General features: G+C 53.1%; 1 protein-coding gene across 1 annotated transcript in view; it reads left to right on the top strand.

Moving 5' to 3' along the window:
• The window catches only part of UBE3B (ubiquitin protein ligase E3B), a 33,559-nt gene extending 8,763 nt beyond the window's left edge, over positions 1-24,796 (top strand). The window contains exons 9-28 of the mRNA XM_054172778.1: positions 165-247; positions 2,092-2,197; positions 3,330-3,450; positions 5,433-5,610; positions 6,898-7,067; positions 8,524-8,691; positions 9,907-10,078; positions 10,828-10,946; positions 12,459-12,573; positions 12,961-13,060; positions 14,560-14,679; positions 15,653-15,829; positions 15,926-16,036; positions 16,860-16,997; positions 17,319-17,384; positions 19,370-19,428; positions 21,164-21,346; positions 22,192-22,303; positions 22,634-22,726; positions 23,709-24,796. Of these exons, the coding sequence (XP_054028753.1) occupies positions 165-247; positions 2,092-2,197; positions 3,330-3,450; positions 5,433-5,610; positions 6,898-7,067; positions 8,524-8,691; positions 9,907-10,078; positions 10,828-10,946; positions 12,459-12,573; positions 12,961-13,060; positions 14,560-14,679; positions 15,653-15,829; positions 15,926-16,036; positions 16,860-16,997; positions 17,319-17,384; positions 19,370-19,428; positions 21,164-21,346; positions 22,192-22,303; positions 22,634-22,726; positions 23,709-23,900 (2,583 nt within the window). The 3' untranslated portion in view covers positions 23,901-24,796. The remainder of the gene's footprint in view (positions 1-164; positions 248-2,091; positions 2,198-3,329; positions 3,451-5,432; positions 5,611-6,897; positions 7,068-8,523; positions 8,692-9,906; positions 10,079-10,827; positions 10,947-12,458; positions 12,574-12,960; positions 13,061-14,559; positions 14,680-15,652; positions 15,830-15,925; positions 16,037-16,859; positions 16,998-17,318; positions 17,385-19,369; positions 19,429-21,163; positions 21,347-22,191; positions 22,304-22,633; positions 22,727-23,708) is intronic.
• Positions 24,797-27,720: the final 2,924 nt, after the last annotated feature.

Below are 27,720 nucleotides of genomic sequence, written 5' to 3'. Positions count from 1 at the left end.
GACCTGCAGCAGCTGGTTTGTAGCTTGTGCTGGTGGTGCTCTTTTGCTCTGCTCTCAAAGTAAACACCAGGGCTTTCAGGAGAAGCCTTTCTTTCTTTCTTCTCTGTTTTTTTCCCTGAGTGCTGCAGAGTTTGTTGTTGTCTCTGTTGTTTTTGTCATTGCAGATTTTGCTAACTAATGGCTTGGCAAGATCCAGACCTTCCTTGTCCAAAGGCTCCCTGACTGCCATCTTCTCCCTCGCCCTGCGGTAAGGCAGCCAGAGCTGCTGGCTGGGATGTGCAGCCAAAGCTCTCTTTATAGAGTGGTTTGCTTTTATGAAGCCTTCTCCTTCTCCTTTGTGCTCTCAAGGGCATCCCCCTGAGGAAAGGAGCTGCTTTAGGCAGAGAGGTAATGCTAGGACTAGGGGGAATGGAACAAAAGTGGGAATGGGTGGATTCAGATTGGATGCCAGAAAGTTCTTCCCCATGAGGGTGGTGAGAGCCTGGCACAGGTCACCCAGGGAGGTGGTGGAAGCCTCATCCCTGGAGGTGTTTGCAGCCAGGCTGGATGTGGCTGTGAGCAACCTGCTGCAGTGTGAGGTGTCCCTGCCCATGGCAGGGGGGTTGGGACTGGCTGATCCCTGAGGTCCTTTCCAACCCTAACAATTGTGTGATTCTGCAGTGGTGGGATGAAGGTGGGGAGCAAAGTCCTCTTCTGGAAGTCTGGACTGCAGCTCAACAGGCTGCTCCTGCTCTGGGTACTGCTCTCTGCTCCAGCCCAGCAGAGCTGCCTTCAAGCCCACCACCCAGAGCCAGGAGCACGCAGTCCCCACACGTCAGCTCCTCTCCTCGCTGCGGTGGTGAAGCTCTGGGCCGTGTCCCCTTTCCTGCAGGACATCCTGGGGTGGCAGAACTAGCTGATCCTTGAGGTCCAACCCTAGCAATTCCATGATTCTGTGATTCATCCTTAGTAGATCATGATGCTCTTGGGTCAGTAATTGGTGTGAGCCTAGGCTGTGGGGTGCAGTCTGTGTCTTTGTGCTGAGCTAGCAAAAGGGCTTGGAGTTCTCTAGGCTGTGCCTCTTCACAGTGAGCTGCTGATGCAGGTGGAGCTGTTGAGGGCAAAGTTTTGTCCCTCACACAAGAGTTGGGTGCAGCTTTTTGGAATGGGTCACTCAGTTCTCATAAAAGGGCCTCAGGCTGTGCCAGGGGAGGTTCAGGTTGGATGTTAGGAAAACTTTCTTCACAGGAAGGGTTCTCAGGTGCTGGAACAGGCTGCTCAGGGAGGTGGTGGAGTCATCACCCCTGGAGGTGGCTGTGGTGCTGAGGGCTGTGGCAGTGGCTTAGCAGCAGTGGTGAGATGGTGAGCTCTAGGTGAGCTGTTGGACTTGATGATCTGCAAGGTCTCTTCCAGCCTCAACACTTCTATGGCTCTATGATTCTAAGCTTCAGTGGTTTGCCACTTCCCTTCCCCAGCTGTTAGGGGATGATGTTCAGCAGAGTAGCACTCAATATCCTTCAATGTGTCACCTAACTTCTTCCTGAGGAGAAGTTATTGTAGGATTGCTTTTTATGGCAGTGAGGAGAAGGGAAAGCTGGGAGATGATCCACATAACCCTCATGGTGCTCTGGGGTGCTGTGAATTGGCTGATAATCCTTTGAGTGATGAGCCACTGTGTGAACTTGCTGTGGTAACAGAAGTGGAAGTGAGTGCTGGGGAGGGACCTTTTCCAAGGGCTTGTAGGGCAAGAGGCAGTGACTTTGAGCTGAAGGAGGAGAGATTGAGACTGGAGATGAGGAAGAAATTCATTACAGTGAGGGTGGGGGGACACTGGAACAGGTTGCCTGGGAAGACTGTGGGTGCCTCTTTCCTGCTGGTGTGCCAAGGCCAGGCTGGACAAAGCCCTGAGCAACCTGAGCTGGTGGGAGGTGTCCCTGGCCATGGCTGGGGGATTGGATGATCCTGAGGGTCCTTTCCAACCCAAACCATTGTATTATTCTTCCAGTGGTGCTTGTTGCAGCACCAGCAGCCAGTTCAGAAGGGCTTGCTGAAAGCCTGTGGGTTCCTTCAGTGCCAGAAACCTGACCTAGTGAAATATTTCTGTCTCTGTAGCCCTGTGGTTGCTGCTCAGTTTTCAGACAATCTGCTGAGGTCATTCCTGATCCACATCATGTCTGTGCCTGCTATGATGACTCATCTGGCTACACTAACACCTGAGGTAAGTGGGTGAGGGAATGGTACCAGCAATCCACTGAATACCACAGGAGGCCACTTGTTCCCTTTCCCCAGCTCTTGGAACAGAGCAGTGGCATTTCTCTCCATGCCAGTTTCAACACCCTGCTGTAGAAGTGCTTGATTCTTACACCCTCCAGCTGCTCTGGCTTTCCCCTACCACAGACCAGTGGCTTCACTGCCCTAACAGCAATCAGTCAATTAAAATAAAGGCCTGTGTTACACACAGCTTGGCTTTTGCATGTCCTCATTCTTCTCTTTCTGTAGCTAGACAGAGCCAAGGCAGAAACCAGTCTGTGGCACAGCAGAGGATCTGATTTCATGTGAATTGCTGCTCTGTGTAGCTTGGTGCAGACAAGGCAGGTCCTGTGCCAAATGGGCACTTCTGTTCTTGCAGGCAGACAGTTGTGAAGGTCTGTCCACAGCTAGAACATGAGTACTGGGTTCAGTTTTGAAGCCTTCACTCCAAGAAGGACATTGAAGTGCTGGAGCAGGTCCAGAGGAGGGCAACAAAGCTGAGGAAGGGGCTGGAGAACAGGGCTGGGGAGGAGCAGATGTGGGAGCTAGGGTTGTTCACCCTGGAGTAAAGGAGGCTGAGGGGAGACCTCATTGCTCTCTCCAGCTCCTTGAAAGGAGGTTGGAGCCAGGTGGGGGCTGGCCTCTTCTCTCAAAGAACAAATGACAGGACAAGAGGGAGCAGCCTGCAGTTGCACAAGGGGAGGTTTAGGTTGGGCATTAGAAGAAACATCCTCACTGAAAGGGTTCTCAAAGGCTGGAACAGGCTGCCCAGGGAGGTGGTTGAACCCCCATCCCTGGAGGGGTTTCAAAGAGATGTGGTGCTGAGGGCCATGGTTTAGCAGCAGCCTCGGCAGAGCTAGAGAACGGTTGGGCCGGGTGAGCTCCCAGGGCTTTTCCCAACCCAAACCATTCTGTGAGCTCTTCACCAGCAAGGTTTTATTTCCCAGCCCAGCTTCATGTCAGACTCCAGGGCAACAGGCTGAGCTTGCTGCTGCCTTCCTTGGAAAGCAAAGCCCAGTGGAGGTGGTGGTGGGAGCTGGGGGGTGGCGGCTGTGTGTGACTCCTGTGCAGCTGACGGGCAGCCGCCTCGTGTCTTGCAGCGCCTGGCGGTGCTGGAATCTCACGACCTGCTCCGCAAGTTCATCCTCTTCTTGAGTCGGGAGGCACACTGTGGAGATGTCTGCATGTGCTTGGAAGGAAGCCACACTCTCTGCCTGCTAGGTAAGCACCTGTCACGCTCCTGGTTTACACAGAATCACAGGATGTCAGAGGCTGGAAGGGACCTCGAGAGATCATCCAGTCCCAACCCCCCTGCCAGAGCAGGAGCACCTGGAGCAGGTCACACAGAAACACATCCAGGTGGGCTTTGAATATCTCCAGAGAGGGAGACTCCACAAGCCCCCTGGGCAGCCTCTTCCAGTGCTCCACCACCCTCACAGTGAAATAATTCTTCCTCCTGTTTCCATGGAACTTCCTGTGCCTCAACTTCCACCATTGCTCTTGTGCTGTCATTGGGCATCACCCAGCGGAGCCTGGCTCCATCCTCTAGGCACTCACCTTGAGTCCTGGGTCCAGTTCTGGGCCCCTCAGTTTAGGAAAGATGTTGAGTTGTTGGAGCATGTCCAGAGAATGGCAACAAAGCTGGGAAGGGGTCTGGAGCACAGCCCTGTGAGGAGAGGCTGAGGGAGCTGGGGTTGCTTAGCCTGGAGAAGAGGAGGCTCAGGGGAGACCTTCTTGCTCTCTCCAACTCCCTGAAGGGAGGTTGTAGCCAGGTGGGGGTTGGTCTCTTCTCCCAGGCAACCAGCACCAGAAGAAGAGGACACAGTCTCAAGCTGTGCCAGGGGAGGTTTAGGCTGGAGGTTAGGAAGAAATTCTTCACAGAAAGAATGGAATTGGAATGTGCTGCCCAGGGAGGTGGTGGAGTCACCATCACTGGAGGTGTTAAGGAAGAGCCTGGATGAGGCACTCGGTGCCATAGTTTAGTTGATTAGATGGTGTTGAGTGATAGGTTGGACTTGATGATCTCAAAGGTCTCTTCCAACCTGATTAATTCAATTCAATACTACTCTATTCTATTGTATTCTCACCCTTCACATATTTGTAAGCACTGATGAGGTCACCTCTCAGTCACCTCTAAGCTAAAGAGCCCTCAGCCCCCTCAGTCTCTCCTCACATGGAGGATATTCTGTTCCCTTACTCATCCTCATGGCTCTGCTTGCAAGGGAATCTTCAGTCAGATCTATCTCCATAGGTCAGAGCTGCCTCCAACTTCTTTGTGTCATTTTTAACCTTGTTTAAAAGGTTTCTAAATAACAATTGAGAGACACTTAGGGGTATTGCAAATATGATTGAATGCCCTTGCAAATGGAGGAAGGGTCTGGAGAACAGGGCTGGGGAGGAGCAGCTGAGGGTGCTGGGGTTGTTCAGTCTGGAGAAGAGGAGGCTGAGGGAAGACCTCATTGCTCTCTACAGCTCCCAAAATGAAGTTGCAGTGAGGTGGGGGTTGGTCTCATCTCCTAGTACCAGGTGATAGAATGAGAGGAAATGGTCTGAAATTGTGCCAGGGGAGGTTTGGATTGGAGATCAGGAAAATTTTCTTCACTGCAAGAGTGGTCAGGGACTGGAACAGGCTGCCCAGGGAGGTGGTGGAGTCCCCATCCCTGGAGGTCTTCAAGAAACGTGTGGCCATGGCACCTGGGGACATGGTTTGATGGCCATGGTGGTGCTGGGTTGATGGACTGGATGATCTTAGAGGTCTCTTCTGTGACTTGCTCTTGCATGCATGTCATCATGCCTGAAGTGGGAAGTTATCTCTGCTAGCTTTCACTTGGACTCTGAGAAAGCCTTGGAGAGTAGCAGTCTTGAACCCAACCTCCCTAAGTAAACATGGTGCTGAAACAATGCACATCAAAGAAACACCTGAAGCTCTGCCATAACCATCCAGAGGGCACAGTCATCCCTCATCTGTAGTACTTTGGAGATGGTGGTGGTGGGATACAGATGAGGAGGTGGCCAAAGTGACATGGCACCTGAGTGCCTGATGTGTGCTTGGAAGCTGCTTGCTGCAGGTTGCCCTCTAGTATTCACTCCTGGGCTTGAAAAGGGATGTGAGGCCAAGTGAGACCTGTGTGTTATGTCTGTAACCAACCATCCTGCAGCATCTGCTCCTCTTTGAGGTCTTCTTGTGCTGGTCATTCCACCAGGCAATCTTGTGTACCTGGGCTCCATGAATGACAAAGTTCTTGAGGAGGAGACAGCTCATTTTGTGGGTGTGCTCATTCACATGCTCTCCTACTGCCAGAAGTATGTTTCACAGAAGAAATCCAACCTCACCCACTGGCATCCTGTTCTGGGCTGGTTTTCACAGACTGTGGATTATGGGTAAGTGAGGAGGACCTTCAAGTGGTGGAAGCCTCTTCTTGGTTTTTCATCCTGCTCTCTGTGTCTGTGTCATGCTTTGAGATCAACAATGTGGCCCCACTGAGAATTAACTCAGATTTCAGGCTCTATCTGCACAATGCAATGTGGTGGAGGGTAGAGAATGGTTGAGCTTGATGGTCTTCAAGGGAGTTTTCCAACCAAAACAGTTCTATGATGCTACCACATCTGTACACAGCCTATGACAGGAGCAAATTGTAAAAGGAGAGGAGGCTCAGGGGAGGCCTTATTGCCCTCTACAACTACCTGAAGGGAAAGCCAGGTGGGGGTTGGTCTCTTCTCCCAGGCACCCAGCACCAGAACAAGAGGACACAGCCTCAAGCTGTGCCAGGGAAAGTTTAGGCTCAAGGTGAGGAGAAAGTTCTTCCCAGTAATTGGCCCTTGGAATGTGCTGGCCAGGGAGGTGGTGGAGTCACCATCCCTGGAGGTGTTCAGAAAGGGATTGGATGTGGCACTTGGTGCCGTGGTTTAGTTAGTCATGAGGTGTTGGGTGACAGGTTGGGCTTGATGATCTCTGAGGTCTTTTCCAACCTTATGGATTCTGTGATTCAAATTGTGTTAACATGGTTAAACTGGTAAGCAGTGGTCATACTGGTGCACTAGGTACAGGATCAACTCCTCTCATGAGGAGCAGCTGCCAGGTGGGTTCCTGGCTCCATTTCACCTGTGGCTATCAAAGTATCCCTGCCTGCTGTTTTATTCCAGCCTACCTTCTAACATCCTGGGTTCAGTTCTGGGCCCCTCACTCCAAGAAGGACATTAAAGGGCTGGAGTGTGTCCAGAGAAGGGCACCAAAGCTGCCAAAGGGTCTGGTGAGGAACAGCTGAGGGAACTGTGGTTGTTTAGTCTGGAGAAGAGAGAGCTGAGGGAATCCTCATTGCTCTCTACAGCTCCCTGAAAGAAGGTTGGAGTGAGGTGGAGGTTGGTCTCCTCTCTAGTATCAAGTGATAGAATGAGAGGAGAGGACCTGAAATTGCCAGGAAAGGTTTAGGTTGGAGATCAGGAAAAACTTCTCTCCTTCAAGAGTGGTCAGGGATGGGAACAGGTTGCCCAGGGAGGTGGTGGAGTCCCCAGCCCTGAAGGTGTTCAGAAGATGTGTGGCCGCAGCACCTGGGGCCGTGGTTTGATGGCCATGGTGGTGGTGGGTTGATGGTTGGACTGGATGGCCTTAGAGGGCTTTTCCACCCCAGACAATTGCATGACTCTGTGTCTCTCTGACTTGTCTTTCAGATTGAATGAGTCCATGCCTCTGCTGACAAAGCAGCTGCAGCACCTCTGGGGAGTCCACATGATCCGCATCCTCTTCAGTGATGTGCTCAGCAAGAAATTGCTGGAGAACCAGGACACAGCTCAGCTGCCAGCACAACCAGTTTCCCCCCAGAACAGCCTTCCTATGAAGAGTCAGTTCTGGAGGGTGGCTTTTTCTTCTGTCTCTCTCTCTCTGTGCCTTTTTCTCTCTCCCAGACTCACAGGGCTTTGCCTTTTCCACTTCAGCTAAAAGCTTTGAGTAATTACTTGCAGCAGCTGCTGAGCTGGGGATATGGCCTCTCCTATTTGTAATTCCTGCTCAGAAGGTCTCTGTGACCTGGGGCAAGTCTCTTACTTTGGTGCTGTGAAAATATTTGCTTATTTTAGCAGATTTTTTTCCCCCCCCTTCCTCATTGTTTCTCAAGCAGCTGAGAAGATTTATGTCCACTGCATAAATTAATACATCCCAAGGCGAGATGGGAGGCCAGCTTCCCAGGTGAAGAGCAAGGTGAAGCTGGCTCATGGACCTGAGAGATGGGTGGTGATCCTGCAGAAGAGTATTTGGCATAAACTAGATGAAATTTAGCTCTTTTCTAGCTGCTGCCCATGGTGCTGGACCCTGTGGTTCTTAGCTCTTGCAATCCTGGCAAGGTTTTAAGCTCCAGGCTAATGCCCCCACTGACTTTTTACAAGGGATCGTAGTGATTGTGGCTCTGAGCAGCCTGAGCTAGTGGGAGGTGTCCCTGCCCATGGCAGGGGGGTTGGAACTAGATGATCCTTGAGGCTTCTTCCAACCCTAATGATTCTGTGGTAGGATGAGGGACAATGGTTTTGAGCTGGAAGAGGGGAAATTGAGACTGGAGATGAGGAAGAAATTCATTGCAGTGAGGATGGTGACACACTGGAACAGGTTGCCCAGGGAGGTTGTGGATGCCCCTTCCCTGGAGGTGTTCAAAGTCAGGTTGAATGAGACCTTGAGCAATTGGTCTAATGGGAGGTGTCCCTGCCTGTGGTGGGGGGTTGGAACAAGATCTTGAAGGTCCCTTCCAACCCAGACCCTTCTATGATTTTATGGTCTCTAAGGTCCCTTCCAACCCAAACCCTTCTATGATTTTATGGTCTCTAAGGTCCCTTCCAACCCAAACCATTCTATGATTTTGTGACCTTGAAGGTCCTTTCCAATCCAAACCATTCTATGATTTTGTGATCTCTAAGGTCCCTTCCAACCCAAACCATTCTATGATTTTATGACCTTGAAGGTCCCTTCCAACCCAGACCCTTCTATGATTTTATGACCTTGAAGGTCCCTTCCAACCCAGACCCTTCTATGATTTTATGACCTTGAAGGTCCCTTCCAACCCAGACCCTTCTATGATTTTATGATCTCCAAGGTCCCTTCCAGCCCAGCCTGCTCTCTGATGAGTCTATGAAATTCACTTCTCTGTTGCTAGCAGCCGTGAGAAGCTCCACACCTACTGTCTGCGGAGTGACCCAGTCTGCTAAAATCCCCTTTATCACAGGGCTGCCAAGTGGCTGAGGGTAAGGCCTGGTTCCAAACAGTCCCCCTTGCTCCTAAGCCAAGGTTCTTGTGTGCTTCTCTGCCCCCAGATCTATTCAAGAGGGCTTTCCAGAAGTCTGCATCTGTCCGCAACATCCTGAAGCCTGTCGGCGGCAAGCGGGTGGACTCGGCTGAGGTGCAGAAGGTTTGCAGCATCTGTGTCCTGTACCAAACCACCCTCACCACCTTGACACAGATCCGCCTCCAGATACTCACAGGTCAGATGCTCACATCTGTGCTTCCTCCAATCCCTCAAAACACTGAGGGGGGGAGGAGGGGGAAGTGGGGAAGAGCATTTCTTGTCTTATTAAATTCTGCCGGCTCGTTGGTAGTTTGATTGCTGACCCCCAGTTTATTGACTGGCTGGGTGGAAGGCTTGTTTCATCCTGAATCCTGGCCCTGATCAATAGCATTCATCACTTCTTTATCAAGCATTAGCTCTCCAGAATACAAATTGAAGCAAGTTTTCCTCTAATGAAACCTTGCTCCCTCCACCTCAGACTGCAGGCTTGAGTCAGTGTTCTCGAGAAGCCCGGCGATATTAATCTTCCTGTGGTGGGAACACTGAATGCTTTCATACATCTTAAGAACAAATTACCTGTCTCAGGGATGGATGGATGGATGGATGGATGGATGGAGGAGGAGATAAGCCCTGGTTTGGTCTAGTGGCTGGAGCAGAGAATGAGTCCAGAGCTCTGGATGCTTTGTGGCTGTGGTGGGGATCACAGGTACCACCCCGCTGTGTTCTCATCTCAAAGATGGTTGTCACGGGGATTGGAAAAGAGTGAGTTCCTGTGAGCCAAAGTGGCAACAGAGTTATCAAAGAATGCTGTAGGTTGGAAGGGACCTTTAAAGGTTATCTTGTCTTGCAGTCAGCAACTAGAGCAGGTTGTTCAGAGCTCCAAACAACCCTGACCTAGGAACGGTTCCAGGTTTGGGGCATCTACCGCCTCTCTGGGCAAACCCGGGCCAGGCTCTTGCCACCCTCAGGGTAAAACATTTCTGCTTTCTAAGTCTGAATCTCCCTCTTTTGGTTTCAAACCATCACCCCCTGTCCTGTCACACCAGGCCCTGCTCAAAAGTCTCTCCCCAGCTTTCTGACTGGCTTCTTTCAGCGCTGAAAGGCCACCAGAAGGTCTCCCTGGAGCCTTCTCTTTTGCAGGCTGAACAACCCCAACTCTCTCAGCCTGGCCTCGCAGCAGAGGTGTTCCAGCCCTCGCTGAAAGCTTTCTGCTTTCCTGGTGATTGTGCATCTCCTGTTGAGGCAAAGAGGCTGGGGAGCCAAATGTGTTGCTTCTGGTGCCTTCAAGTGCAGTGTTGCTTTGCAGAAGGCTCTTCCACCTCCAAGTCAACATCCGTCTCTAGGTGCCCACGTTGAAGCAGTGGGCAGGAGAAGCTTTACTGAGCGTGCTTTTGTCTTTTCCCATTGCTAGGCCTCACTTACCTGGATGACCTGCTGCCCAAATTATGGGCTTTTATCTGTGAGCTGGGACCACAGGGTGGGTTAAAACTCTTCTTGGAGTGCCTGAATAATGACACAGAGGAATCCAAGAGGCTGTTGGCCATGCTGATGCTCTTCTGCGACTGCTCCCGCCACCTGATCACGTAGGTAGTGAGCAGAGGGTGCTCTCTGGGGTTGTGACATGAAGCTGGAGGGTTCCTTAAGTTTCAAGAGGAGCAGCTGAGGTGTTGCTGCCTTTGCATAAGGTCCACTAGGGAGGGGATAGCAGCAGATGTTTGAGTCCTGAGAAAGAAAGGATTTCAAAAGGGCTTTGTCCCTCAGCCAGGTGTTGAGCTGGAAAAAAAATCTTACAGCACGGACCAGAGAGGAGAGAGACAGATTGCTGCTGCTGCCTATGGACAGTTGTGGCAGTCCAAAGCAAAGAATTAGATGAGATAAGAGCAGCTTTGAGCTGTGATAATGCTGCATGAGAGCTCCCCAGCTGACATGCCGCTTGGGCAACCCCTTGGCTGTCTCACCACCGGACCTGGCACAAAGGACGGGAGAGGGGGTGGCAAATCTGCCCTTGCTGGCCAGAAGAGACAGTGTCCTTAGCTGGAATGATGACAAAGTTTTGGTTTTTTACCCTGAGGTGAGTGTGTAGGGTCCTCTTTTTGACCTGTGAAGTAGTGGCTTGGCTCGTGTGGCAGAGCTTCCCTGCTGCCTTCAGTGGGGATCAGATATCGATCGCAGCCAATAAATGCGCCTTAGCTGTTTATGACTTGAGATCCTCCTGGGTGTCAGTTGTCATAGAAATAAGAGCTGCTGCTGGGAAAGGATAATGTGCCTTGATGAAAATTTCAAAAGGGAATTAAATTCACCCCAGGGCATTTGCATTTGTTTTCCCTGATAGGATTCTTGATGACATCGAGGTCTATGAGGAGCAGATTTCATTCAAGCTGGAGGAGCTCGTCACCATCTCCTCTTTCCTGAATTCCTTTGTGTTCAAGATGATCTGGGATGGAATTGTTGGTAAGTGCTTTCAGGGGCTTCTGGTTGATGGCACCAGCAGAAGAGCAAATAGCATTAATTTGGCAGTTTGAGGCTTCTGCTAATTACAGGATCACAGAAACATTCCTCAGGATCCCCAAGTCCAACCCAGAACCCTATCATAGGAATCATAGGCTCAATAAGGTTGGAAAAGACCTCAGAGATCATCAAGTCCAACCTGTCACCCAACACCTCATGACTAACTAAATCATGGCTTCAAGTGCCACATCCAATCCCCTCTTGAACACCTCCAGGGATGGGGGCTCCACCACCTCCCTGGGCAGCACATTCCAAGGGCCAATTACTCTTTCTGTGAAGAACTTTCTCCTCACCTTCAGCTTACACTTCCCCTGGCACAGCTTGAGACTGTGTCCTCTTGTTCTGGCGCTGCTTGCCTGGGAGAAGAGACCAACCCCCACCTGGCTACAATCTCCCTTCAGGTAGTTGCAGAGAGCAACAAGGTCTCCCCTGAACTTGGCAATTTGAAGCTTCTGCTAATTACAGGATCACAGAAACGTTCCTCAGGATCACCAAATCCAGCCCAGAGCCCTGTTCTACAAGGTTCACTCCTGCACCATAGCCCCAAGCACCACAGCCAAACCACCTTTGGACACATCCAGGGTTGGGGACTCCACCACCTCCCTGGGCAGCACATTCCAATGCTTACTTTACAAGCACACAAACCAACCCCACCCCCTCCTTCCCCACTATACTACATCTTGTGACATGAAAATACATCCCAGTCTTCTGGTGCCCAGCTGCCACTGCTGTGCTTGGCACCAAACCTGGTGCAGTTTTCTGTTTCCACTGAGGGTTTGTGTGACAGACATGATGGGCATGTTGGGTTCTGCCAGAGTTTAGTGGGACTGAGCCATGTGTTGGACCAGACTCTAATGCAGTGCTCTGACAGAGCTGAGCAGGCTTCTAGGGTCTCTGAGGATACCTGGTGTTGACCTCCGTGCTGGTGTGATTTGGGTACAGCTCAGTTCTGGTATTGAGATGAGATAATTTCATTTGTATGGTGATGGCTCAGCTGGAACTGGCTGAGAGGGCTTGGGATGTGGCTAAGAGTTTTGTCACATTGATCAAAGAGCCATAGAAACATTGAGGTTGGAAATGCTTTTCAAGATCATCAAGTCCAGCCACTAACCCAGCACGGTCAGGTCGCCACGGCCCTCAGCACCACATCTCCACAGCTTTGAAACCCCTCTCAGGGACAGGGACTCCAGCACTGGCCTGAGCAGCCTGGGCCAGGCCTTCCTTGACAACCCTTTTGCAGAAGGAATTGTTCCTCATGTCCAACCTAAGCCTCCCCTGGGGAAACCTGAGGCTGTTTCCTCTTACCCTGAAGAAGGGGAAACAAAATCTCTTCCCTCAGAAGGCACCGGAGGGTAGGAGAAGTCCACCTGCCCTGCTAGCGTAAGGGTAGACCATCAACCATGTTGCTCTGTTTCCTGGGGTGCTTGGACATTGCTGCTTTGTTCCTTCTGTTAGAGAATGCCAGAGGGGAGACCCTGGAGCTGTTTCATTCTGTCCATGGCTGGCTCATGGTGTTGTACGAGCGGGACTGTCGCCGGCGTTTCGCTCCGGAGGACCACTGGTTACGCAAGTGAGTGTCCCTCTGCGGCTGTGGCCTTGGCCCAGTGCCCCTGTGAGCAGCTGCTTTGAGGGTCCTGACTTTAACTGGAGTGCTCCTCATTCTGCCTGTGAGGTGGAGGTCAGAGCTTCTGCCTCTGTCTGCATTTAAGGACCCAGCCCCCTCCTGTTGTGCTTCTCTTCTGTGATGTACAGATGAGCCGCTGCTCATGGAGGGGGATGCTTTGGAAACTGGCTCAGCACCTAGCAGCTTGAGTGGCTCTGGCCTTCTTAGATGTGCCTGTGAGCACTTAAGTCAGCTCTGAAAACACTCCAGGTTCCCTCTCTCTCCTACCCCCAGCTATTTACCACACCTGGGTGTTTCTCAGGGCTCTCTGAACCTCTGCCTTTCTTTGTAAAGGGACCTCAAACCCAGCGTGCTCTTCCAGGAGCTGGACAAGGACAAGAAGAGAGCCCAGCTGCTGCTGCAGTACATCCCACACGTCATCCCCCACAAGAATGTGAGTGAGACAGGGGCAGAGGATGGAGGCTGAAAAGCCTGGGTGGCCTGGGATGGGAGGGACTTGTGACTTGGAGCTAGTGATTGAAATGCTTGTTGAACAAAAGTCTTCCTCCTTTCCCCCTCTATTTCCCCAGTTTATTTCCTCTAAATGGTCTTGATTTCTGTCATTGGGAGAGAGCTCATTGAGGGGACAGCTGCAGAAAGTCATCCAGCAGTGCTTGGCAGTGCAGTGAGGGTGGTGAGAAGCCTGGCCCAGGTTGCCCAGAGAGGTGGGAGATGCCCCATCCCTGGCACCATTTCAGGTCAAGGTTGTCTGGGACTCTGAGCAACCTGCTCCAGTTGCAGATGTCCCTGCTGAGTGCAGGAGGGTTGGGGTGGATGAGCTTTAGAGGCCACTTCCTACCCCAACCAGTCAGATTTTGTGATGTGGCTTTGGGGAAAAGTCAGAGTGTCTTCTTGCAGGTAGCAAATCTACAGAGATGATCCCCAGAAGTCCCTTCCAATCCCTACCAGCCTCTGAGTTTGGACTTCTTTTTAATCAGAGAATCAATAAGGTTGGAAAAGACCTCAGATCATCAAGTCCAACCTGTCACCCAACACCTCATGACTAAACCATGGCACCAAGTGCCACATCCAGGCTCTTCCTAAACACCTCCAAGGATGGTGATTCCACCACCTCCCTGGGCAGCACATTCCAATGGCCAATCTCTCTTGCTGGGAAGAACTTTCTCCTCACCTTCAGCCTAAACCTCCCCTGGCACAGCTTGAGACTGTGTCCTCTTGTTCCAGTGCTGCTTGCCTGGGAGAAGAGACCAATCCCCACCTGGCTACAACCTCCCTTCAGGGAGTTGTAGAGAGCAAGGAGGTCTCCCTGAGCCTCCTCTTCTCCAAGCTAAGCAACCCCAGCTCCCTCAGCCTCTCCTCACAGGGCTGTGCTCCAGACCTCTCCCCAGCCTCGTTTCCTTCTTAAACTGAGGGGCCCAGAACTGGACACAGGACTCAAGGTGTGGCCTAACCAGTGCTGAGCACAGGGCAGAATGACTTCCCTGCTCCTGCTGGCCACACTGTTCCTGATGCAGGCCAGGATGCCATTGGCATTCTTGGCCAGCTGGGCACACTGCTGGCTCATGTTCAGCCTACTATCAACCACTACCCCCCCAGGTCCCTTTCTGCCTGGCTGCTCTCCAGCCACTCTGCCTGTAGCTCTGCATGGGGTTGTTGTGGCTAAGGTGCAGCACCTGGCACTTGGACTTGTTGAATGCCATCCTGTTGGCCTCTGCCCATCTGCCCAGCCTGGCAAGGTCCCTCTGCAGAGCTCTCTTGCCCTCTAACAGCTCAACTCCTGCCCCCAGCTTGGTGTCATCTGCAAACTTCCTGATGCTGGCCTCAATCCCCTCAGCCAGATCATCAATAAAGATACTGAATAGGATTGGGTCCTGCAGCCCTTGGGGAGAAGGATGCCTGTGGGTTAAGACTGAGATGTGTTTTGTCTTGAAGAGGGTGCTGCTGTTCCGGAACATGGTCACCAAGGAGAAGGAGAAGCTGGGGCTGGTGGAAACCAGCTCCGCGTCGCCCCACGTCACGCACATCACCATCCGCCGCTCACGCATGCTGGAGGTGGGTGACCTGGCTTCCAGAAGCCACCCAGCAAGCCACTAACTTGACAAGGGTATGGGCTCTGAAGAGGGTTTTTAACCTTCTCTGTGGGTTCTGAGGGACACAGCACAGTTTCTGTCTGCTTCTGTGTGGTGCGAGGTTACAGGCAAGCACCGGGCCTCAGTTCCCTTCAGATTGCTCCAAACCTGGAGGCTTGGCTAGGAGAAGCTGCTGCTCCTTTGGGGGACACAATTCAGTGACAAATGCAGATTGGTTGGATAGGATAAGGATAGGATAAGGATAAGAATAGGGAAGGGAAAGGAAAGGAAAGGACAGGACAAGGAAAGGACAAGGAAAGAATTGAATAGGTTGGAAAAGACCTCAGAGATCATCCAGTCCAACTTATCACCCAATACCATCTGATCAACTAAACCATGGCACCAAGTGCCTCATCCAGGCTCTTCCTAAACACCTCCAGTGATGGTGACTCCACCACCTCCCTGGGCAGCACATTCCAATAGCCAATCACTCTGTGAAGAATTTCTTCCTAACATCCAGCCTAAACCTCCCCTGGCACAGCTTGAGACTGTGTCCTCTTGTTCTGGTGCTGGCCACCCATCCCTAGAGGTATTCAAGATCAAACTTGGTGGGGCCCTGAGCAACCTGAGCTAAGTTGGAGGTTTCCCTGCTCACTAGAGGGGAATTGCACAAGATGACCTCTGAGGGTCCCTGCAACCTGAGCTAAGTTGGAGGTTTCCCTGCTCACTAGAGGGGAGTTGGACAAGATGACCTCTGAGGGTCCCTGCAACCTGAGCTAAGTTGGAGGTTTCCCTGCTCACTGGAGGGGAGTAGGACAAGGTGAACTTCAAGGCTGGCTTCCAACCCTTCTGTGATCTCTCTAGTGTGCTTCTGTCCTGTGTGTGCTGCCTGCCTGTGTGGGTGTTTGACTTGTCTCCTTGTGTCATTGTCCTCTGGATCTGCTGGGTCTGTGTAGGATGGATACGAGCAGCTCCGGCAGCTTTCCCAGAACGCCATGAAGGGAGTGATCAGAGTCAAGTTTGTGAATGATCTGGGGGTTGATGAGGCTGGGATCGATCAGGATGGTGTCTTCAAAGAGTTTCTGGAAGAGATAATCAAGAAGGTGTTTGACCCTGCACTCAACCTGTTCAAGGTATGAGGTGGGGCTGCGGCTGCTGGCTGTGATGACCCGCTGCAAACAGAGCCAGACTGGTCTCATCACTTGGCTCTGACCTCTCTTTGTGTGCAGACAACCAGTGGTGATGAGAGGCTGTATCCATCCCCAACGTCCTACATTCATGAGAACTACCTGCAGCTCTTTGAGTTTGTGGGGAAGATGCTTGGCAAGGCTGTGTATGAGGTGAGCCAAAAGCATACCCTAGTGAGATGTGGTCACTGCTGGTTACAGCAGGGTCCAGATGGGGCTCTGTGGTGGTACCTCTGAGAGCATCTGTCAAAAGCTTGGGGAGGTGTGACTGAAGAGGTGAGTTGGAAAAGATGACTTGGATGCAGTTAGGTTGGTTGAGATCCCTGACAAGACACCACTACCTGGAGATACTCAAGGTCAAACTTGATGGGACCCTGAGCAACCTGAGCTGGTTGGAGAGGTCCCTGCTCACTAGAGGGGAGTTGGAGGAGAAGACCTTGGAGGGTCCCTTCCACTCCAATGCATTCTGTGATAGTGGAGCAGCCTGGCACATCCTGAGGCCTGTATTCAGTAATCATCCCAGAAGCCAAGCATGGTGGGGTTGGAAGGAACCTCTGGAGATCACCCAGTCCAACCCCACCCTGCTCAAGCAAGGGCACCCACAGCAGCTTGCCCAGGAGCACAATGGCCAGGGGAGTTTGGAGTCTCCAGAGCAGGAGACTCCACAACCTCTCTGGGCAGCCTGCTCCAGGGCTCCAGCACCCTTACAACAAAGAAGTTTTTCCTTCTCTCAGGTGGAAGGTAAAACCTGGGACATGCCTTGATTATTCTTGGTGCTGGGGACCCTAGCTGGAACAGTCTGTTCCTTTGGTGTGTCACAATCCATTTGGTGATACCTCAGTTAAAAGAGGGGAGGATGTGGTTTTGGCTGATTGCAATGTCATGCATCTGTTCCACAAGCCATGAGCTGCCTGCAGGCCTTACAGGTAAGCAAAGCTCTGTGTGGCAGAAGTCATTTGTGCATTCTTGTCTGCAGGGCATAGTTGTGGATGTGCCATTTGCTTCCTTCTTCTTGAGTCAGCTCCTTGGGCACCACCACAGTGTCTTCTACAGCTCCGTGGATGAACTTCCCTCCTTGGATTCTGAGTTCTATAAAAATCTCACTTCAATTAAGGTTTGAGCTTTATTTTCCCTGCTCAGCTCCCCTTCTCCCTGGCTGCTGCTAGGAAACCCTGGATTTGCAAATGCCTTTGGGGGCCTGAGCCTCTCTCACACACCCTGGAAGTAACCGGTGGTGCTGGGGCAGGTGGGGGGGCAGCTGGTCCTGTGTTGTCACTGGGGCAAGCAGAGAGGAGAAAGGAGTCTGAGGGTGGAAACCTGGAACTGGCAATCAGGACATCCCAAGTTTTAGCCTCAGTTCTTGTGCAGTCTCCCCATAAGTTAGAGCAGCTGCTGTTCCTGCTGCTCAGCACTCACCTCCTTTCCCTTTCTGCAGCGTTATGATGGTGATATCAGTGACCTGGGCTTAACTCTGTCCTATGATGAAGATGTGATGGGTCAGGTAGGTGTTTTGTTCAGTGACTCTGGTGGATCTTACTCCTGCTTAGTTCCAAACATCCTCCCTCTGCTTGGTGGTGGACAAGCAGAGTTCTGGGGCTTGGTCACCACAGCCCACAGGCCCTTTTTGGGCTGGCAAGATCCTGGCTGCGCTGCACAGGAGCATCTCCCTCATTCCTCTGGCTGATGCTACTAGGAGGAGCCCTTGAAGCACTGAGGGGGATTCTGAGGTTTGTTGCCTGCTGCTGTGGGAAAGTTCCTGGTGCCAGAAGTGGCAGATTGTGAATGCAAGCAGTTGGCAGCAGAGCTAAGTTTGGCTCTTGAGCAGAAGCATCCTGACTTTTATTAGTGTCCTCAGAGCCCAGAAATGCACCTGGAATCTGACTTGCCAGCAGAAGAACGCTCTGGTTCTCTGCTGAGCTTCCTAAGAGCTGGTTCTGAGCGTCCTAATTCAGGCAGGCTGTCCAAGCTCTGAGTGCTCTGAGTGCTTTTTGCCCCTCTTTAAAAAGAAGAATCTGTGTGACTGAGGGAGGAATTCCTTTGCTTTACATGTTCCTGTCAGAGAAGCTTGGGAGTGTGTATAGGAGGCCTCTTGGCCTTGAGGAGAAAAAGGTGGTTTGTCAATCCCTTCTGAAGGCTTCAAGGTGCTTTGGTTGCTCTGGAGCCCTGGGTTCTATGCTGCTGTGTGTGCATAGCTGGCAAATGTGGATAGATAAGATAACAATGCCTTCCCTGGCTGTGTGCTGCTGCAAGTCTGTGGGGAGCCCTCAGCTAGCTCAGGCACTGTTAACAGTGTAAATCCAGTGGCACAGAGCTCAGAGACCTCTAAGTCCTGGAGTGTTTATCTGGGGCAGCTTGTCCTTGAGAGCTCTGTGCTGTGGTTTCTTACTCCTCAGCTGGCCTGGCTTGCCTTCTCTGGCAGCAACAGCAGTGGAAATGCACCTGCAAAGCTGTGAGGGTGACTGGGAAGGCAGCTCAGTGCCTCTGCAGCCCTGCTCTGTACCAGGGAGAGGTGGTGTGCACTGCATGGTGGGCTGGACACCTTGTTGCTGCCTCAGGATTGCTGAGAATTCAGCTTTCAGGCTGCAAAAAGGAGGTAGGGAATGACCTATGAGAGCCCAGCAGGAAGGTATTAAAGGTTGCAGCACTCCAAACATCAGAATAACCCAGGACACTCCTGTGTGCCTTGTGCTTTGGCCACACTGAAGCAGCCAGGTGGGGTAACCCCTTTGGTTCCTCTGCGTTAGGGAGCTGAGCTCCTTCCCTCTGCTGGGCTCCCTCCCTTCTGCCCTTGGAAGTCACCTGGAACTGGAGCAACTGAGGCCCTTTAATGTGTGAATGATGACTTTCTGCTTCTTGGGGCCAAGAGGAGGCAAGGCTCTGGCTGTAGCAAGCACCCAGAAGGTCCCTGTTGCTGTCTCTGGGCAGTGCTGTCAGCTGAGGCAGGACAGGGAGGTGACACTTCCCAGCTGTCCAAGCTTTCTGCTTCGTGCCTTGAGTGCCTGGCAAACTCCAGGGAGCTCTGTCACTCTGGTGGCCTCAAATGAGACCTGTGGAGCAGACAGCTTTGGACTGGGCTGTTAGACTGAGCTATGCCAAGGCTCTGAGCTCCCTCAGCCTCTGGATTGTGGGGATGGTGACAGTCCCCCAGGGCTCTCTGAATCGATTTGTGCATGCTTCAGCGGTGATGGATCGGGCTGGAGGAGGCTTCCTCCGAGAAGGGCTGGCTCCACTGGTGGGAAGAGGCAGAGAGCCCTGCTGTTCAATTACTGTGCTAAGAGTTAAGTGAAAAACTGGTTCAAGGCAGAGGCAGGATTATTACTTAACATTTGAAATCCTACTGTTTTACTGGGGGGTGGTGGGGGGAGGAGGAAGGGGGAGGTGGAATCCAAACGAGGGTTTTGTGGGGAGGTGAGAGCTTAGCATGGCATCTCTCCATCCAGTGTGCTTCCAGGCAGTAATTAGCAATACAATCATTTCTTCCCTCAGCTGGTTTGCCATGAGCTTGTTCCTGGAGGGAAGACCATTCCTGTCACCAATGAAAATAAGTAAGTACAGCAATCAGAGCTTTCCTTTCTCCTAAGGTCACCGCTGCAAAAATACTTCATTGGAGCTGCTTGGGCTTGCATCTGGAATGAATTGAGATGGATTGGAGGAGAAGGGGCACATAAATAGCTTAATAGAATTTCCTGGTTGCAGTTCATTGGCAGAAACGGTCCTGCAATTGGATTTGCAAAGCCGAAATTGACCATTTGCTGCTTTGGAACAGCTCAGGGGAGGTCAAAGGCGCAGAGCCCCCCCGCCCACCATGCGAGGATTTAATGATGGTGATGGATACAGACAGAGGGATTCAAAGCAATTCGGGCACAGAGTGGTGAACACAGAGGGCACAGCTGCTCAAAGACACCTTGGAGCAGGCAGATCCTCTCGGAGTGATAACATGTGGCAGCGGTAGAAAGCCGCTGCTCCTCGGGAGAGGCAGCAGCCAATTCAAATGCAGTCGACAGCCTTACTGGAGACACAGGAAATCAGAGGAGACACCAAGCCCCGCAGCTATTTGCACAGATAACTGCCTCTTAGATAGTGATCTTAAATGTCAACTCCCCAGCCTGAAAACCAACCCCACTTTTTTTTTATCTGTTGTTCCCTTCACTTCCTTCTTCTTTCCACCCCCACCCCTCCCCTTCTGTGATGGTAAATGCAGGCTAAAATATCTGTTAAGCAGCTGTGTGTTTGAGCTGGTAATCTGGGGGTTGTTCTCTGTAATGGCAAGTGAAAGCTGGAGCCTTACCTGAGGATGTGTCTTTTGTTAGCTGTGCTCTGCAGTCTGATGTTCCCAGGTCCTCTGCCTTCCTCGGCTCTGGCCGAGGGAGTTTGCATTTGAAAGGGTCTTTGTGGGAAGTCAGCCCAGGGAGAAAGTTGAAAGTCTTCTGGGGTGCTTTGCTCTCCCTCACAGCAGAAAACTTTGAAGCTTTTGTGCAGGTGTGCATACAAATTGGTAGTGGGGAGGGAGCAGGAGAAGCCTTGGCGTTGAGACCCTGGAGCAGGTTGCCCGGGGAGGCTGTGGATGCCTCCTCCCTGGAGGTGTGCAAGGCCGGGTTGGATGAGGCCTGGAGCAGCATGGTCTAGTGGGAGGTGTCCCTGCCCATGGCAGGGGGGTTGGAACTGGATGATCTTGAAGGTCCCTCCCAACCCAAAATCATTCCAGGATTCTCTGATACGATGCTCTCCAGGCAGTGGTGGTAGATGTTGAGTTGCTGGAAGGTGTCCAGAGAAGGGCAGCAAATCTGGGGAGGGGTCTGGAGCACAGCCCTGTGAGGAGAGGCTGAGGGAGCTGGGGTTGCTTAGCCTGGAGAAGAGGAGGCTCAGGGCAGACCTTCTTGCTGTCTACAACTACCTGAAAAGAGGTTGTAGCCAGGTGGGGGTTGGTCTCTTCTCCCAGGCACCCAGTCCCAGTACAGGAGGACACAGTCTCAAGCTGTGCCAGGGGAGGTTCAGGCTGGATGTTAGGAAGAAGTTCTTCCCAGCAAGAGAGATTGGCCATTGGAACGTGCTGCCCAGGTTGGTGGTGGAGTCCCCACCCCTGGAGGTGTTTAGGAAGAGCCTGGATGAGGTTTAGTTAATCAGATGGTGCTGGGTGCTAGGTTGGACTGGATGATCTCTGAGGCCTTTTCCAGCCTGGCTAATTCTACTCTGGGCTGCAGATGCAGGTCAGCAGCCGTGTGAAAGGCGTGCCCCTGGGCGCTGTGGCTCCTTCACTGCCACCTTCCCTGTCCTCCACAGGATCAGCTACATCCACCTGATGGCTCACTTCCGGATGCACACCCAGATCAAGAGCCAGACAGCAGCCCTCATCGGCGGGTTCAGGTCCATCATTAAGCCCGAGTGGATTCGGATGTTCTCGGCGCCGGAGCTGCAGCGCCTGATCTCCGGTGACAACGCTGAGATCGACCTGGAGGACTTGAAGTAAGTGAGCAGCTTGGGCTGCTGGCCTTTGCTTTGTTACAGGGCTGTTTGGAGGCCTTGCAGGAGACTGGGTCTTTCACAGCTCTCTGCTCTTAACTGACATTCCTGGAGCAGACAGACACAAATGGAGCCGAGGAACTGTTCCTTAAAGCCGATTTGGGGCAGGGTGCTAATGAAGGCTCCAGGAGGACAGGGACTTGCTGGAGAGAGTCCAGCAGAAGGCTGCCAAGGTGCTGAGGGGACTGGGACATCTCTGTGATGAGGCAAGGCTGAGAGAATTGGGGTTTCTTAGTCTGGAAAGAGCAGTCTAAGGGGGGATCTGAGCAGTGCTGATCAATACTTCAAGAGTGGGTGTCAGGAGAGTGGCACCAGGCTTTTATCAGTGGTGCCTAGTGACAGGACAAGGGCTGGTGGGCTCAAACTGGAACATCAGAAGCTCCTTCTAAATGTGAGGAGGAACTTCTTGAATGTAAGGGTGCTGGAGCAGCCCTGGAGCAGGCTGCTCAGAGAAGTGGTGGAGTCTCCATCTCTGGAGGGCTTGCAAACCCACCTGGACACATTCCTGTGTGACCTTTTATAGGTGACCCTGCCTTAGCATGGGGGTTGGACTTGATGATCTCCAGAGGTTCCTTCCCACCCCTACTGTTCTGTGAATGGGAAGGGTCCCTTCACCCACTGGTTCCTGAGAGCAGAGGACCATTTCTCTCTGCTGCTCCCTCTGATCGAGTGCCCAGTAAGCATTGGTGGGGGCTCTGTACTGGCAGTGACCCCTGCCTCAGGGCAGGTTTTGATCCTCCCAGCACTTGCCAGCTGTGTCCCTGGTGTCACAAGCTTTCTGTCCCCAGAAAACACACGGTGTACTACGGGGGCTTCCATGGGAGTCACCGGGTCATCATCTGGCTGTGGGACATCCTGGCCAACGACTTCAGCCCCGAGGAGCGAGCCATGTTTCTCAAGGTAAAGGCGCTCTGCCCTGCCCAACCTGGGCTCTGGGAGGGTTGGGGCCAGTGCTCTTCTCCTCCACTTAGCTGGCTGCTAATAGAAGAATGCTTTGACACCTTAAAATCTGCAGCCCTGGGAGAGCAGAACTGCTCTCGTGCGCCCACGAAGCCTGGCAGCGCTCAGAGGCTGGAGCCGAGCTGCGCACTGAAGCTCAGCGGTGTTGTACCGGGGGGGTGCTCAGCTGCCACTCCAAGCAGCTGTCTGCTGTGACTGTGTTAGCCACATGTCTGTTACAGCCAGGCTGCTCTCACTGCTGCCATCTTTCACCATCCATCACTTTTACAGTTTGTTACCAGCTGCTCCAGGCCTCCGCTTTTGGGCTTTGCCTACCTCAAGCCTCCTTTTTCCATCCGCTGCGTGGAAGTCTCTGATGATCAGGTAGGCACCCTGCTTGCTCCTGTCTCCTGCATTCCCTGCCAGGCTTCTGGCACCCTCCTTCCCTGCCAGGCTTTCTCCCCTCTGCCTGACCAGGAAACCCTTAAGCCACAAAGATTTATGCTGTACAGGTCAAGGTGAAGACAGCCTTACCCTAACAGGGTGCACGTGGCTGCAGCCACCTTCCCCCACACAGCAGCACCTGGGCTCTTGCTGCCTGTCTCCAGGGTTGTGTTTTCTCCTTGACACCTCTGATCCTGTCCCCCTGTGTGAAAGGACCTTGGTGTGCAGTGGCAGTTGTGGGTACAAGAGAAGCTCCTTTCTAGCTGTTGTGGAGAACAGGGCTTTGAGGTTTGACTCTCCCTAGCAGATGGGGTTTGTGTTGGCATCTCTGCCCTGTGTATGGGCACCATGCTTGGAAGGAGTACAGCAGAAAGGGCAGAGGAGCCAACAGGTCAAGGAAGGGTTCTGCCCCTCTGCTCTGCTGAGACCCCACCTGCAGTGCTGGGCCAGCTCTGGAGTCGCAGGAGGGATATGGACCTGTTGGGAGTGGGGCCAGAGGAGGCCACAGCAATGATGGGAGGTGGAAGCCCTCTGCTGTGAGGCCAGGCTGAGGGAGTTGGGGTTGTTCAGCCCGGAGAAGAGAAGGCTCCAGGAAAACCTTCTGGTCAATACTTCGAAGGCAGCTGGGGACAGAGTTTAGAGCAGGGCCTGTTGTGACAGGGCAAAGGGGGTGATGGTTTGAAACTGGAAGAGGGAGATTGAGCCTGGAGAGAAGGAAGAAATGTTTGACGCTGAGGGCGGTGAGCGCCTGGCCCGGGCCGCCCGGAGCGGCGGTTGGTGTCCCATCCCTGGCATCACTGCAGGTCAGGCTGTTTGTGGCTGTGACTGCAGACGTCCCTGCTGAGTGCAGGGCTGGGTGAGCTTCCCAGGCCCCTTCCCAGGCAGGGCAGGCTGTGATGCTGTGCTGTCTGCCCTGCTGCAGGACACGGGGGACACCCTGGGCAGCGTGCTGCGGGGCTTCTTCACCATCCGCAAGAAGGAGCCGGGCGGGCGCCTCCCCACCTCCTCCACCTGCTTCAACCTCCTGAAGCTTCCCAACTACAGCAAGAAGAGCATCCTGCGGGAGAAGCTGCGCTATGCCATCAGCATGAACACTGGCTTCGAGCTCTCCTAGCTGCCCTGGCCCCGCTCTTGCTGCCGGGGAGCTCCCAGAGCCGCTGCCGGAGGTGGAGGCCTTGGCGCGCGCAGGGGCGGATCGGCTCCGCCGGAGCTGGCTGCTCGCTCGAGGGCTGGAAGAAGAAGCTGCAGCTGATGCTAGAGGTTTACAGGGAAGAGCTTCTAGGCTGCAAGACAGGGCTGGCTCTTCTTTGGGCATCGCTCCAGCGGGGAGGAGGTGATGGGAGCCACCCTGTGACACTTCGCTCCACGCCCACGTCAATCCTCTTCAAAAGCAAAGCCCCGGGGGAGCATCGAAGGCACATTGGAAGTGCCAGTCAGATTAGTGACCATAATAGTTCCCAGCAGGCTGGGCAGCTGCTGCTGGGGGAGTCTTTTTCTTTTCCCTTTCCCAGGAGATGATGATCCAGTTCCTCACTGGGTGGAAGTCAAGTCTGTGGGAAGCTTCCCAAAGGCAGACCCATGAGAGAGCTCCACAAGGAGAAGCTGTGGTGTTGGCGGTGCCCCAACTGGGCACAGTTTACTCAGGACAGGTACTGTGGGGGGGAGGGGGGCCTGCCCCTTGCCCTTGCTCTTTTGTTCATCTCAGAGAAGCAAGCACTTGCCCAGGGTCAAGAAGCAGCAGGTTGAAGGCAGGTAGGTGGACCCTGACCACTCTCAGGAAGGTTTTGGAGTGCTGCAGGTTAAGGGCTGAAGAAGGAGTTTGTGGGGGGGAGGTGGGGGGGCAGCATGCTGAGCCAGCTGTGTCTGCCAAGCCTGTGCTCTGGACAGAAGGGATTGCTCTCTGCTTTTGCTCAGGAGCAGAAAAAAAGTGTTTGATTTGTGTTTAGTTTTGCAGAGGACAGGAGCTGGCAGGCAGCTCGGGCAGCCCTGGTTGCCCAGCACAGTGCTCAAGTGGGGCAGGTTCCCCTCCTCCCCCCCCCACCCCGTGGCAATCTGGAAGGGGAATGTGTGGAGCTGCTGAGAGCCCTCTGGAAAACCTCTGCTGGCAAAATTCCTCTTGGACAGAAGTTTCCCTTGGTCTGCAGGCCCTTTTGTGAGGGAGATGTGCTGTTTGGAAGCAGACCTTGGCCCCTGCCTAGCAGCCGTTGTTTGCTTTGTTGCCAAACTGTTTGTTTTGGTCACTTTTGTCTCTCTCTCTCTCTGGCCTGATTTTGACCAGTTGCTGTTTGCCTGCAGCAGCTTTTTCAGGTGGCTCCCAAAGGCAGGGTGTGAGTGGGGTGGCTGTGTGTGTGTGAGGGGGAAGGTGTGGAGCCTTCCTGCCGTTTCTAACCAAGTCCAGAAGCTAATGTGTGAAGCATCTCTGCAGCTTCCCAGCTTTGGTCCCTTGTGCTGCTGCAAGTCCTGCTTCAGCCCAGGCCAGGGGAAGAGGAGGGAGAGCTGTCTGCTGGACTGCCCCGGGGGTTTCTGGCCCAAAGGAAAGCCATCAACCTTCTGAGCAGAGAATGAAAGCATAGGATTGTTTTGGTTGGAAGAGACCTTTCAGCTCGTTGAGTCCCACCCTTAAGCCAGCACCGCCAGGGCACCACTAAACCATGGCCCTCAGCACCACAGCTCCATAGCTTTGAAACCCCTCTCAGGGACAGGGACTCCCCTGCTGCCCTGGGCAGCCTGGGCCAGGCCCTTGACAGCCCTTTTGGGGAACAAATTGTTCCTCATGTCCAACCCAAATCTCCCCTGGGGGAACTGGAGGCCATTTCCTCTTTTCCTATCACTTGTTCCTTGGGCTGAGAGACCAACTCCCACCTGGCTCCAGCCTCCCTTCAGGGAGTTGTTGAGAGCAATGAGGTCTGCCCTCAGCCTCCTTTTCTCCAGGCTGAACACCCCCAGGTCCCTCAGCTGCTCCTCACCAGCCCTCTCCTCCAGACCCTTCACCAGCTTTGTTGCCCTTCTCTAGCAAACAAAACCAGTCACCTTCTCCCCTTCCCAGTTGCTGCTCACTGGTGAAAGAAGCTCCACAGAGGCTGGTAGTACCTCCCCTGGACTTCTTTCCCCCTCCTTACCTTCTTGAGGCACTGGTGGCCCTCAGCCTGTGCTCTGGCTCCTCAGGCCAGCTCAGACCTTTGCTGCACAAGCCAGCTCTCAGCAGCAGCCCCAGTGCAAGGCTGCCCTCTCCTACCTCATCCCCTGGCTTGCCTCAGTCCATGTCACAGGGATTACCACCCCTGGGTGTGCTCAGCATAGCCCAGGCTCCCTGAGCTCTTCAGAAGACCTTCTTGGCCACAATCTGTTGCACACTTCAAACAGCCCAGAAGATGCTTGGCACTGATGAGTTAAGAGCATGGAGGTGGCCTTTGCTTCATCTTTCTCCCTGTCTTGCTTCAGCTGGTTTGCAGAGCAGCAGTGACCCTCTGGGGTGGTTTTTTAGCACCAGTGCCTGGGAAGTGCTATCAGGATCCTTTCTGTCAGCCATATTAAAGAGGAGTGATGGGAAGTGGTGGTGAAGACAGGAATTGTGCACTCAGGGGTTTCAAGATACTGGGCAATGAGTGCAGAGAAATTAGAGATGAGAATAAATACCTTAATTATCTTTTTTTGACATACAGAGAGAGAGAGAGAGAGAGCAGCTCAGCATTAACCACTTGTTGACTGTAGTTGAGAGGTTTAGGTGCTGATTTCTACCAACCCTGGTTCAAAACAGCCACCCAAGTTGGGGTTGGTTTTCTTTTGGTCCAGAGCACAGTGATGGTTCACTGAACTCAGCTGGTGAACACAATGAGACAAACTTCAATCCCTTTTTTCCCCCCCTTCTTCCTCAGGAGTTTCTTAGCTGGGTCCCTCCAAACCAGGAAACATTGCACTATGAGATGCTGCATCCCATTTCTAGCTGGAGTGTAGCCACCATGAGTGGCTAGTGAGCACCATGGCTGCCTGTGCAGCACCACCTGAGCTCTGGGGTGGCTGGTTCTGGTGTGACTGGGCTTGGCTGGCTGTGGTTGGAACTCAAGCAGAAGGCTGTGGATGTGCAGCAGCCCCTGCCTGCAGTGCTGGGTTCTGCAGGGTGTCCTTGGGTGGGGCAAGGGCTGGCTTTGGCACAGGAGGTGAAGACTTGCTGCTGTGGAGACCTTGGTTCCATCCCTTGTGTCAGAGATGCAGGGAAGAGACAAATAAACCTGGTGTGAGTCAGAGGCCTGGCTGGCTCCTCTTCCTTTCCCACCTGGCTGGGTGTAACACTCCCAGTGTCACCCAGTCTCACTCTCACACTGGGCCTCAGGATTTAGCTTCCTGCCCTGTTGGCTTTCTTTATTGTGTTTCACACAGTGTGAACCCTCTGAGCACACAGCTGAGGGAAGAGCAGAGCTCTGGGGTGCTGGTACCTCATGGGGTGGGGATGGAGGCTGCTTGGAAATCCCTTTTCCAGGCTTGTGCCCTGAGATGGGCTCCTTGGGGTGCTGCTGCTGAGGGTGATGGGAGTCTCTCTGAGCCCAGAGGGACCAGAGCAGAAGGATTTGGCCTTGTGTCTTGGAATATGCTTGGAAAGGTGCTGCTTGGTCCTTCAGGATCCTGTGACTTTGCTCTTTGCTACCTTCATGGGGGTTCACCTTGCTCCTTGGAGGCAGGAGGTAGTAAGCCTGGCCCAGGGTGGGTTCTGGGCTTAGCAATGCTCTGGGCAGATCCCTGATCTACTGAGGATGAAGAGGGAGTCAGACCAGAAAGCCAAGCAAGATCCCCCAGCACAGAACAGGGTAATGTGCCTCTGTGTGCTCAGTGCAGATGCCCTGTGGGGTGAGTGCTCTTCTCCAGGAGCAGAAGCAGGAGGTGGGGGGCTAACTTTGTGTCCTCACAGGCCCTGGGATGGGGTTTGGGCAGCTCTGTGA

This window comes from Dryobates pubescens, chromosome 25, assembly GCF_014839835.1.
Source record: "Dryobates pubescens isolate bDryPub1 chromosome 25, bDryPub1.pri, whole genome shotgun sequence".
Taxonomy (NCBI): Eukaryota; Metazoa; Chordata; class Aves; order Piciformes; family Picidae; genus Dryobates; species Dryobates pubescens.
This window is presented reverse-complemented; position numbering and strand designations above follow the sequence as displayed.